At 41.9% G+C, this 14,021-nt stretch overlaps 1 protein-coding gene across 1 annotated transcript; it reads left to right on the top strand.

Annotated features, from left to right (window-relative positions):
* The first annotated feature begins 1,755 nt into the window (after positions 1-1,755).
* LOC120928193 (odorant receptor 131-2-like) lies at positions 1,756-2,681 on the top strand. The gene has a single exon (XM_040339302.1). It carries the CDS (start codon positions 1,779-1,781, stop codon positions 2,679-2,681), a length of 903 nt encoding a protein of 300 aa, XP_040195236.1. The 5' UTR covers positions 1,756-1,778.
* Positions 2,682-14,021: the final 11,340 nt, after the last annotated feature.

The raw sequence follows: 14,021 nt of genomic DNA, 5'->3' as shown, positions 1-14,021 counted from the left end.
CCTTGCACCCCTTGTCCCTAGTGGTCTGCCCAGTGCCCTACATGTTCTTTTATATAATAAAAACGGTTCTTTCTCCCTGCAAACTGTAGATTGTCCATAGCAACCAAAAGTGTCCCTTTATGTCAAAAATGGTTTTAGATCAGCTAGAAAACAGCGATAATAAATTATAATCACTTGCAGAATTGAGCGATAGCGATTTGTGGGGGAATTCGTCAAAAAAAAAAAAAAAAAAATGACAGCGACAATTCTGCAACTGAGCAAATTTCAGGGATTTTGAGTTGATTACATTATTGAATAATTGTTATTAGAATTATATTATTATTTGTTATAATTATTTATTATATTATAATTTATAATTTTGTTTTTAAAAAAATGTCATACCCGGGATGCCTATTAGACTCTTGTTTGGTCAGATTTAAGTGAGTTATTCCTAAGAATTACAGGCCTACAGTATAAAACGCCAAATTTCCTTGCAAATAATTGTACCGCTTTCAGCACCTTTTTTTCTGAAAGAATCATACCGCCAGGGAGGTTAACTGTTTACAGTACATAGGTACATTGTGAGTGGAGACTGCATTTTTGTGTGACAAAGTGAAGGTGAGGACGTGTCATCGTGAGGGTTATGCAAAGGTATATTTGAATGGAAATGTGTGAAGAAACCTTTAATGCAAAGGAAAGAGTGGGAAGAAGAGTGGGGGAGGAGGGGTTGGGGGGGGGGGTTAAGGGTAAGTGGAGAGGGGGGGGAGGAGAGAAGGGGAGGGGGGGCGGGGGAAGAAACTGAGAAAATGGCAAGGGGAGGAGGGGAGGGAAGAAAGGGGAAGGGAGGACAGAGATTGGGAAAGAAGCAGAAAAGAGAGAAAGAGAGGGAACAGAAAGTAAAGGGGGGGTGGAAAAGGGGGGGGAAAGGCACAGTTGAAGGAAGAAAGGAAAAAGGGGGGGGAGAAAGAGAAGGGGGGGGGGTGAGGGAAGGAAAGAAGGAAGTTAAAAGTGCTATAGTATTGATGTATACCTGTGTAAAATTCAGGGTGAAGATAAAAAGGAAGGGGCCCTAGGACCCAATTGCCAAGTGACAGGTATGCGACCAGTGGGTTACAAGAGCCGCACAATGATACTGGGTAAAGTGTAGATACCGAAGTAGGATCTAATGCAATCTCACAAGTAAGAGGCTAACTAGTTAAAGCGGAGTTCCGGCCACAATTTCACTTTTTAAATATAAATACCCCTGTAATACACAAAGCTTAATGTATTCTAGTAAAGTTAGTCTGTAAACTAAGGTCCGTTCTGTTAGGTTGTTACAGCATTTAGACACTTTATAAAATAGAAATTGACTGGGGCCATCTTAAGTGTGTGCATCATGAAGCCAGACTGTATGACTTCCTGGATTTCAGCCTTGCAAATCTCGCACATGCTCAGTGCTGCACAAGCAGTGTCAGATCAGGTTTCAGCACCTGTGCTGTCCAAGTCACATGATTCTTTGAGACTGGGGAGTGCACAGACTCCTGGAAAGTTACACCCACTACATTCCCAGGAGTCTGTGCGGTGTAGGTTAGGAAGCATTAAGCACCTAGGTGCAGGAAGTGGGAAGATTAACTATTCTGCCTAGCAACAACACTTTGAAGGCATCTAAAAAAAAAATGTTTTTTCGTAAAGGACTAATGACATTTTTTTAAAACTACTGATGTAATGTTATATTTATGGGTGGAACTCCACTTTAACCACTAATATTTTTTTTTATGTTTCTTTATAGCTGAAGAACTTTACTTGCCATTGTCTAAGCCATGTCTAATTCAACATATATACAGAAAATATCCCTTTCAGTAAGGCTGCTACTTGTTTTGCCATCTGTCATCCTCTTGTGTGCTTTCCTCTACTTCACCACAACCATAATCCGAGTCTACTGGAACATGCATCACGTCCGTCAGACCCCTCGTTACATTCTCTTCTTCCACATGCTCATATATGATACCTTGTTCCTCCTGTTGGGATTCCTGTTGCTGATGGCCACTGAGTTTTCTCTAACCATGCTTATCTCCATCTGCTATGTCTTAGTGATGATTGGAGAACTTACCTACATGATAACTCCATTCATCTTGGCAGCAATGTCCATGGAGCGCTATATATCAGTGTGTTTTCCTTTAAGACATGCAGAATTATGTACCACAAAAAGGTCCAACGCAACAGTGGCAGTGCTATGGGTGGTGGCACTGACCCTTAAAGCTATAGATTTCCCTTTTTTAGCTAAATATGCGAAGAGTGATTTTTTTGTTCAATATGTGATGTGTCAAAGGAAATTACTAAGTGTGAACCCACTTCAAGAATTGTTGGCATTTATCAGGGCTATGTTCAGCTTAGCATTGGTAGGACTTATCATAATTTATACATATATCAGCATTTTAGTGGTGGCATTAAAGATTGGCTCTGGGAAGTCCTCCGGCTTGAAGGCATCTAAAACGGTTCTGCTCCACGCGTTTCAGCTCCTTCTATACATCACATCTTTTCTTTCTCCACTAGCTAAAGAACCATTGAGCAAAATGATGTCCGGTGCAGAGTTTTTAGAATTCCTGCTGTTTATCTGTTTTCCAAGATTTCTTGGACCCTTACTTTATGGGTTAAGAGATGAAACGCTTCGCAAATGTATACAAAGGACTTTAGGAATTGGCCGGTTTAATAAGAAATTCTAAGCAGGTGCCATTCTTAAGGCTGACCATAAAAGAGCTGATCTCTTACTAACCCTAAAGTGGAAGTAAACCCTCCTATCGTTTTCAGCCAAAGAAGCGGCCATCTTGGCCTCTGTTTAATCTACAACTGCCATGATGCTGCACATGTGATCAGTTATGAAACCAGCCATTGGATGGTTTGACAGTTTGGTTGAGAGCGCAAGCAAATGTGACAGCTAGCATTTCCGGTATGCCGGGAATGTTAACTGTTTTTTGAAACTATCAAATAGATGGGTTTACTTCCGCTTTAATGCCTTGTACACACGATCGGAATTTTCCGGTCAAAAAAGTCAGACAAATTTTTTTTATCGGATATTCCGACCATGTGTGTGCCCCCTCTGAGTTTTTCCTTCTGAAATTCCGATGGACTTAGAAAGCGAACATGTTCTCTTTTTTTCAGACGGAAATAAATTCTATCGGAAATTCCGTTTGTCTATATGGAACTCCGATGGAGTAGACGCATGCTCGGAAGCAGGGCCGCCATCAGGGGGGGGGGGGTACAGGCAGTACAAAAAAAATATATATATATATTTTTTATATATTTTTATTTTATTTTTTATTAAAGGGCCAATTTTTTTTTTTTTTAGAGGTCCGGAGGTCCCCAGGACCCCGGATAGCAACCCCCCCATTTTTTTTATTTATTTTTTTAAAAATATATATATATTTTTTAATATATTTTTATTTTGTGTTTTATTAAAGGGCCAATTTTTTTTAGGCGTCCGGAGGTCCCCAGGGGCCCGGAGATCCCCAGGGCCCTGGATGACAACCCCCATTTTTTTTATAAAATTTTTTTTTTTTTTTTATATATTTCTTTATTTCTTTTATTTATATATATATTATTAGTAGTAGTAAAGGGCTACTTTTTTATTTTTGTTTATATATTTTTTTTATTAAAGGGTCCAGAGGCCCTCAGGGCCCTGGATGGAAACTCCCCCTTTTTTTTTTTTTTTATAAATGTTTATTTTTTTATATATTTTTTTAATTTTTTTTTTATTAAAGGGCCAGAGATTTCTTTTTTTTATTATTAAAGGGCCCAGAGGCCCCGGATGGCAACCCCCCTTTTTTGTAATTTGTTTTTATAAAAGAAAAAAAAATTGTATATATATATATCAATATATATATATATATATATATATATATATATATATATATACATATATTTTATTAAAGGGCCCAGAGGTCCCCAGGGCCCCCGGATGGCTACCCCCCTTTTTTATATATAATTTTTTTTTTTTTTTTTTTTTTTAAATTCCCCCCCCCCCCCCCCGGTTCTCAATTCGCAGCAGCACCCCCCCCCCCCCCTGGTTCTCTGCGGTGCTCCAGGGGGCCCATGCCTGAAGCTGTGTAAAGGGCCCCATAATTCCTGATGGCGGCCCTGCTCGGAAGCATTGAACTTAATTTTTCTCGGCTTGATGTAGTGTTGTACGTCACCGCGTTCTTGACGGTCGGAATTTGGGGTGACAGTGTGTATGCAAGACAGCTTGAACAGAATTCCGTCTGAAAAATCCATCAGAGTTTATCCTGACGGAAATTCCGATCGTGTGGACAAGGCAGAAGAAAAATCTACAAAACTACCAAAAAAATCGGTCAACAAGGACACCAAGTCTCCTCCCAAATGAAACTATTGACTTTCATAAACATTGCTTTTCCTTAGCAGATTATGACCACTTGCTTTAACCACTTGCTTCCTGGGCACATATACCCCCTTCCTCCCCAGGCGAAATTTCAGCTTTCAGCACTGCGTCGCTTTAAATTAAAATTGCGCGGTCGTGCGACGTGCCTCCCAAACAAAATCCTTTTTTCCCCACAAATAGAGCTTTCTTTTGGTGGTATTTGATCACCTCTGCGGTTTCTATTTTTTGCGCTATAAACAAAAAAATAGCGTCAATTTTGAAAAAAAACACAATATTTTTTACTTTTTGCTATAATAAATATCCCATTATTTTTTAAAAATATTTTTTTTTCTCAGTTTAGGCCGATATGTATTCTACATATTTTTGGTAAAAAAATAAAAAAAAATAAAAAAATCGCAATAAGCGTATAGTGATTGGTTTGCGCAAAAGTTATAGTGGCTACAAAATAGGGGATAGAATTCTGAATTTTTATTTATTTATTTATTTTTTACTAGTAATACGGCGATCTGCGAATTTTGTCAGGAATGTGATATTACGGCGGACACATCGGACACTTTTGACACATTTTTGGGACCATTCACATTAGTACAGCGAACAGCGCTATAAAAACGCACTGATACTGTATAAATGTGACTGGCAGGGAAGGGGTTAACACTAGGGGGCGAGGAAGGGGTTAAATGTGGATCCTGGGAGTGATTCTTACTGTGGGGGGAGGGGACTGACTGGGGGAGGTGACCGATGCTGTGTCCCTATGTACAAGGGACACAGCATCAGTCTCCTCTCCCTGACAGGACGTGGAGCTCTGTGTTTACACACAGAGCTCCACGTCCCTGCTCTAAAACTGCCGATCGCGGGAACCTGGTGGACATCGCGGCCGCCAGGCACGCTCATTGGCATCGCGGTGGCGGGAGGACCCGAGGCCGTAAAAAGATGGCCTCCCGGATTTATAGAGCCACTTTGAGGCCGTCTTTTTACTATCGCCCGGGTCTGAAGTAGTTAAAGGAGTTGTAAAGTAAACATTTTTTTCACCTTAATGCAATCTATGCATTAAGGTGAAAAAACATCTGATGCTGCCGGCCCCCCCGAGCCCCCGTTATACTTACCTGACCCCTCGAAAGTCCCGCGCTCGGTCCCGAGATCCTCTTCGCCGCTCAGCCTGGCCGCTGATTGGCTAGAGCGGATGGATTGAGAGCAGTGCAGCCATTGGCTGGCGCTGCTGTCAATCTCATCCAGTGATGCGGCGTGCGGAGGGACGGGGCAGAGTGATACAGTGAGCGGCTATGGCCGCTCGCTGTATCACAGGAGCGCGCCCGCAATTACTCACCACCATGCGAGCTCTCTCTCATGACTGTGGTCAGTACTTGCGGGGAGCACCAGAGACAGCCGCCGAGGGACCCCAGAAGACGTGGATCGGGGCCACTCTGTGCAAAACAAACTGCACAGTGGAGGTAAGTATAACATGTTTGTTATTTTAAAGGACATTTTTTTTTTCCTTTACTAACCCCTTGAATAGATCTCCAGATGAATTTCATTTTTTTACCAAACTGGTATTATAACAATCTCTTCCAATTAAAGTGTATCTCGACCCAAGAACAAAAATGTTATATATTTTAGTTTACTGGTCTTTAGATGTGGTGTATGCATTCATTTTATTTTTTTCAGGCTTTTTACCTTTTGTTTTCACCTGGTGATCCTACCAGTACTGCACTTCCATCCTTGGGTGACCTCACTCACTCACTGCAATCTGTGAAGGTGCAGCATTGTCAACCCCCTACTACAGAACACCTCCCCCTCTCCTCATCTGCATAACAAATGGGAAGGTATGAGGTGACCGGATTTCAGGTATCTTTTGCACTTTTTCAACAGATATAACCAGGGCTTTTTTTCAGCGGGAATGTGGGGGAACTCAGTTCTGACGCCTGCAGTGTTGAATGTATGTGATGGCAAGAAGCACTGGGGTGTGTTGGGAGGGCGAGGTGTGTTGGAGGTTCTATTGATGCTGGCTGAGGGGGAATCTATTGTCCTTGGGGGGAGTTCTATTGTTGCTAGTGGGTGATCTACTGTTGCTGGGGGGAGTGGATCCCCCTCTCTGTCCAGTGCCCCCACAGGAAGCTGCTTTCTGATGTTCGAGTAGAGTTGAGCGGACACCTGGATGTTCGGGTTCGGACCCGAACGCGAACTTTAAAAAAAAAAGTTCGGGTTCGGGAACCCGAACTCCGAACCCCATTGAAGTCAATGGGACACGGACACGGACACTAGCCATGATTAAGCACTAGCTCAGTGCGAAACGCGTCGGCTATCTACCTGTTCCTTTGTTGCACCTGTGAAGTGATGTACTTGCTGTGTTTTTTTGAATAAAAGACAACCGTTTGGTCATTGGAGTGCGGCTATCCATCCTCTTTCTTCGTATCTTATGCATGGTCAGTGCATTGCCAGCACCCACGGTATCCTGAGTCAGTCCATCTCTACATAGTGACCCACCTGGAGCGGTGATCCCTTCTCTTCTCCAATGGGACACAGACTTTTAGTAAAAAAAAAAAAAAAATGCGCGAGGTTCCCCCAAATTCAATAACCAGACCCTTTATGTCTGGTATGGATATTAAGGGGAACCCCGTCATCAATTTAAAAAAAAAAATGGCGTGGAGTTCCCCCTAAAATCCACAACAGACCCCTTATCCGAGCACGTTGACCTGGCCGGCCGCAGAAAAGAGGGGGGGACAGAGTGCGGCCCCCCCTCTCCTGAACCGCACCAGGCCACATGCTCTCAACATTGGCAGGGTGCTTTGGGGTGCCCCAAAGCACCTTGTCCCCATGTTGATGGGGACAAGGGTCTCATCCCCACAACCCTTGCCCGGTGGTTGTGGGGGTATGCGGGCAGGGGGCTTATCAGAATCCGGAAGACCCCTTTAACAAAGGGGACTCCCAGATCCTGCCCCCCCCTGTGTGAAATGGTAATGGGGTACACTCTACTCCTGAGCCCTGCTGCTGTGTCCATTGACACAGACAGCAGGACTTGGCCCCACCCCCCCCCCCACTTCCTCGTCACTGGTTTTGATTGACAGCACTGGGAGCTTATTTCTCTTCTTTCCTCTCTTTTTCTTTTTCTTATTATGTAGTGTGATTTTGTCTGAATAACTTGTTTGTATTGTTTTAATGTTGTCTGCATATAAAAATAAAAATAATCTGATACAAAAAAAAAAAGTATGGCCCACTATTGTTACTTTCAGGGAGCCAGACCAGGACAATTACGTAAACCTCCCAATGATCTTAGATGGGAAAGAAGGACAACTTTTAACACAGAATATTTATGTTATGGACACATGGCTGCCACAGCGCCTGATCACACAAACCCTGATGAATCAACGCAACAAGAGTCACCCATTGGGCTTTTGTCAACATTCGTTTTTTTATACTGGCATTTACAAATAATCAATGTAATAAAATAAAGGACGAATAAAATGTATACATTAAAAAAACCTTAGTAGTTGAACAGTACATTTATGTATACCAGGGATCAGTGGCTGGCTATCCATAAGGGGCACAGGGACGCCGCCGCCCTAATCCATACGCCCAGCCCCTAATCTACATGCAGTGTGCCGGACACATATAGGTAGATTCACGTAGATGCGCCTAAAATTAGGACGGCCTAGCCTACTCTGTTTAGGCTATACCGCCGTAAATTATTTAGGTTAGTAGTGATTCTCAAACCACTTACCTTCAAATTTTCGGCGGCGTAGCCTAAAACGAGCGGGCGTAAGCGCGCCTAATCCAAATGACTGGGAGGGGGGCGTGTAGTATTGAAATGAGGCTTGACCTCACGTTTTTGACGTTTTTTACACTGCGCATGCGCCGGGCGACTCCATTTCCCAGTGCGCATTGCGGCTAAGTAGGCCGTACGGGCCTATTGATTTTGGCGCGTACGTAAACAACGTAAATCCCGATTCGCGGACGACTTGCGCAAACGACGTAAAACATTCGAATCACGCGGCGGGAACGGCGGCCATACTTAACATTGTTATTCCACCTAATAGGTGGAATAACTTTAGGTGGCCTATCGCGTACGGAAACTACGTAATGCGACGGTGTAGGCCTGGCGTACGCTCGTGAATCGTCGTGAATCGGCGTATCCCCTCATTTAAATAATCTAGGCCGGCCACAATGTGAGCGCCACCTAGCGGTAAGCCAAAACATTGCAATCTAAGATAGGACGGCGCAAGGTGGGATTGGGAATCAGAGCACTGCGCACTGAGCCCACCCAGTTTGTGACAATAGCAAATTAACCACATGACGACCAACCAGGGGCGGACTGACAACTCATGGGGCCCCCTGGCAATAGAAGACAAGTGATGCATAAAATCCGAAAACATCACGTATCTTATGTTACAATTGAGGTACTGATTGATGGTCTATTCTTTGAGTAAAAATAATTGAAAGGTCTACGCTTCTGACAGTAGGTACAGAATTTAAATCTGGAACAGGGGTCTCCAAACTTTCTAAACAAAGGGACATCTTTCTGTCTTTTAGACTATAGGGGCAATGGACTGTGGCCAGTGGAACAGAACAGACATGCTAATGCTTTTCAGCCACACTGGGCACAGTTACAGCTATTTTAAGCTGATGGTGGTACCCAGGGTGGAAGAATCTATGACTTCTACATCGATATGCCTTCCTTCATTACTTTCCATAATCCTTAGAAAAATTTGGCAAATTTCTCTTCAATTTCTCAATTCCAGTTCTGTATTCTACACAGTAATGAGTAGAAAATATGAGTGATAAAGAAAATATCCTCTGCTCATGGTGAAAAGGTTTTGAAAGATTAGTTGGAAGAAAAGAGTTACAAAGTAATGCCGCATACAGACGATCGGACATTCCGACAACAAAACCGTGGATTTTTTTCCGACGGATGTTGGCTCAAACTTGTCTTGCATACACACGGTCGCACAAATGTCGGAAATTCCGAACGTCAAATATTGAGAACCAGCTCTCAAACATTTGTTGTCGGAAATTCCGACCATGTGTACGCACGCGGCATAATGCTGCAAGCTGTGAAGTAGAGTTACATTAACTGTTCTGAGTCTGGTGTGAAGTAATTCAAAGGGGTGCATGTTGGTACTGGTGTATCTAAAGAACCTGGGTCTGTAAATCACAAAGGGGTATGAAGTAACTACAATGGGTGATGTTTAGGCCCTCACATAGCCCTGATCTCAACATTGTGGAGTTTGTCTGGAATTACATCTGGAAACAGAAGGCTTGGAGGTGGCCTACAGCCACAGAAGCTCTGTGCTTAGTGCTCCAAGATGTTTGGAACAACCTATCTGCTGGGTTCCTTCAAAAACTGTATGAAAAAGCACTGGATGTACCTAGAAGAATATATGCTGGTTTCAAGGCAAAGGCTGCTCACATCAAATATTGATTTGATTTGTATTTCTTTTCTGTTCATTTTGTTAATTGATAAAAATAAACATTCTGTTTAAATTTGGGATAACTAAATATTCTGGACAATTTATGTCCTTTTTATGCCCCCTTTTATTCAATTATACATAACCCTATGTTCACTCCATACTTTCTTGAACTAACCAAATTTAAATGGTGGGTCTCTCATAATTAGGGATGAGCCGAACACCCCCCTGTTCGGTTCGCACCAGAACTTGCGAACACACCAAATGTTTGTGTGAACTTTAGAACCCTATTAAAGTCTATGGGACTCGAACATTTGAAATCTAAAGTGCTAATTTTAAAGGCTAAAATGCAAGTTATTGTCCTAAAAAGTGTTTGGGGACCCGGGTCCTGTCCCAGGGGACATGTATCAATGCAAAAAAAAAGGTTTTTCGGGAGCAGTGAATTTAATAATGCTAAAAGTGAAACAATAAAAGTGAAATATTACTTTAAATTACGTACCTAGGGGGGGTGTAAAGTTAGCATGTGAAATATCGCATGTTTCCCGTAATGCAGTTTTTAAAACTTTTTTTTGCATTGATACATGTCCCCTGGGGCAGAACCCAGGTCCCCAAACACTTTTTAGGACAATAAATTACATATTAGCCTTTAAAATTAGCACTTTAGATTTCTCCTATAGACTTTACCAGGGTGTTCCGCGGCTTTTCGAATTTGCTGCGAACTCCCCTAATTGTTCGTTGTTCGCCGAACAGGCGAACTCGAAGCTCATCCCTACTCATAATATCTACAAAATCTATAACCTAATATCCTCAACGAATCTTTTAAGCCTCTTCTCTGTTAGATATTTGCACAACCTACCTTATCAGGAAATCCCTAAACATTTTCAAATTAAAAACCCTGTTACTCAAATTATGGGTTCATTATCTTCTCTTCATAATCTGACTCCCTTTGATAAAATATGTATAAATAACCTATTTATTCACCTATAACTCACCTATCTATGCAACTATATTGAAAGGACAAACCCCTATCCATATTCATATATGGCAAATTGGCAGGACGATCTAGGTCAGTGGATCTCAAGCTCAGTCCTCAAGTACCCCCTTATATAGATATGTTATATACATATATCCCCTCTTGGATCGTTTGGATTCATAACCAAACTGCTCAGACATCCCTGGCTCTTAAGATTGATGCCAAGACTTTTCTTATTTTTCTGTATTGTTCTTAGTTGTCTTCTGCCACAACAATATAAATCAAACAAAAAAACATATTAATATAAATTGAATAATCGCAAAAATCATGGAAAGGAGTTCTCAATAGTGGGTGAGTAAAAGTGTTATTGGGTATGCTCCACCAAGGATCCTGAAACCAGTTCTTGTAATTCTATAATTTTCCTACTATGCCTCTTAAATAATGTATCCAATTCAACTGTGGTGATATTTTCTTGAATAAAGGAGATATCAAAGTGTCTGTTTGCTCGATGTCCATAGATTCTTAATTTATCTGGATATTGGCTCGAATGTCTTCCTCTGCGACCATCTGTGAGGTTCACACACCAGCCTGTGATAGGTTCACACACCAGCCTGTGACGAGGGAACATCTAATAAATACGGTCCCAGCAGTAATAGAAACTGTGTCATTATCTGAATTTTGGGTAGAGATCTTAAAGGATCATGTGTGCCGCTGATGAATGTACCCATAAAAGCTTACAGCAGTGGTTTAATGCATTGGGAAACACTAGTGAATATTAAACTGGGGATAGAGTAATGTTACAGGATTTTCTGGATTTCCTAGAGCAACGTGGAAGGGCTCTTATGTAGTAATGGACAAAATTGGACCCTCGGTTTACTTATTAGACTTGGGAGAGTATAGGTCAAGATGGAGTCATGCATGTCAGATCAAACCATTTAAAGGAAAAATGGATTTTATAGAAGAGAGCATTGTTTAACTTTCTTCCTGAGATTGTCTTTCATGTTTCCTGGAGTAAAACAAATGTCTGAAGACTACACCAAAGTGAAGACATACACCCCCATAGATGTAGTATATGTTATGTGTGTATATACATGTATACATGAACATGTACAGTATCCCACAAAACGCAATCAAACATAGGCTCCTAGGTCGAGGTATAGGGGTAAAAAGACATGACGAATCAATTGCAATAACAGAACCAACAGATAAATAGCAATGGAGCAGCAAGAAGGAACCTCAATGTGAGTATCACAGACACAGCGTTGGACAGTCTAGAGATAATGAGCCACAATCAGGATATGTGACCACCAGCGGGGCCAGATCTGGCAACCGTCGTTGAGGGTGAGTTCAGCCAAATATCCCATACTTTATGAAACTTTTTAGGGCACCCACGGGAGAGGCAAGTCATTCTGTAAAGATTTCCAACACTGAAGGGATGGGGGTCTATCCGACTTCCAATAGCTTTTTTCCTGGCATAGAAGAATAACAGACCAGGTAAGGTCCTTATTGCTCTTGTAAATGCTAAGGGGTTCACCAGACCCAGGAGGCAAACTGTGAGGCCTCGTACACACGACCGAGGAACTCGACGGGCGAAACACATTGTTTTCCTCGTTGAGTTCCTTGTTAGGCTGTCGAGGAACTCGACAAGCCAATTTTCTCCATTACCGTTGAGGAAATAGAGAACATGCTCTCTTTTTGGCCCTCTGCAAAAAAATATCTCCCACCAAATTTCTTGCTGGTTTTTGCCGAGAAACTCGGTCGTGTGTACGAGGCCTCACCCTCTGAGGAATGGAGATAGTGGTTAGAGAGGGAATAAAATGGGTGACTACAGACCAGAATTCTCGAACATGGGAGCATGGCCAAAACACATAAGACAAATCGTCCAGAATTCCTGCACAACACCAACAATTTAGCATGACCGTTGGGTAAAATCTATCTAAGCATTGCTGCGTGAGATAGACCATATGTAATATTTTGAACTGGATAAGCCTATCCCTCCTGGCAACCAACTGCACGATCGTTTAATCGCAGATATCATCCCAATCTTCTCCATCCAGTTCTGGCACCGCAGCCTGTCATTTCGATTCCAGAAGGTCAAAGCAAACATAAATCGAGAGCAAAAGAGCCTTATAGATCGCTGATAAAGGTTTGGCTAACAATATCTCATGCAGCAATGATTCCAGATCATCTGGAAGCAGGTAATGGGTGCATGCACCGAATTGAGAATAAAAGGCATGGAATAAAAGGCATGGCAAAGTTGCAAAAAGTGGAAGCACAGAGAATTCTGTAGATCATATTGCTGTTTCAATTTAGAAGTAACCAGTGAACCTCTTTCAAAGGTTTTATCAAGATATTTTATACCTTTGGAGCCCAAATGGCAGGATTGGGTATTGTCTGGCATTCAGGGAGCCTTGGGTTGTACCACAGGGAAGTATGCGGAGACCAAAAATCAGAGGTTGAAGAGCGTTTTTTTTAGCATATTGCCAGGTCTTAATTACTGCTTTCAAAAGAACTAGAACATGATGCCTCTAGGACAACAGAAGCAATGGAATCATCCAAGACTTGTATCTCTTTAATTTATCTCACACCAACAATCTGTGAGGTTCACACACCAGCATGTGATAGGTTCACAAACCAGCCTGTGACGAGGGAACATCTAATAAACACGGTCCCAGCAGTAATAGAAACTGTGTCATTATCTGACTCATGGGTAGAGATCTTAAAGGATCATGTGTGCCGCTGATGAATGTACCCATAAAAGCTTACAGTAGTGGTTTAATGCATTGGGAAACACTAGTGAATATCAAACTGGGGATAGAGTAATGTTACAGGATTTTCTGGATTTCCTAGGGCAACGTGGAAGGGCCCTTATGTAGTAATGGACACAATTGTACCCTCAGTTTACTTATTAGACTTCGGAGAGGATAGGTCAAGATGGAGTCATGCAAAAATCAGAGGTTGAAGAGCGTTTTTTTAGCATAGGCCAATTGCCAAGTCTTAATTACTGCTTTCAAAAGAAGCAGAAGATGAGGCCTCTCGGACAACAGAAGCAATGGAATCATCAAGGACTTTTATCTCTTTAATTTATCTCACACCAACAATTTTACATTTATCTATGGTAAAATAGCAATACAATATGTATTGCTTATATTCACTTTATATTAACTTTATTACCATTTATACTGTACATTTACTTATGACTTTTAACATGATAGGCATATTATCAATATTCATAGCTATGAACGTATTGTCCATCCAGTTCAACCAATAGGGACCAAAGAAAACAAAAAATCTTTCA

The sequence above is a fragment of the Rana temporaria genome, chromosome 2, assembly GCF_905171775.1.
Source record: "Rana temporaria chromosome 2, aRanTem1.1, whole genome shotgun sequence".
Lineage (NCBI taxonomy): Eukaryota > Metazoa > Chordata > Amphibia > Anura > Ranidae > Rana > Rana temporaria.
This window is presented reverse-complemented; position numbering and strand designations above follow the sequence as displayed.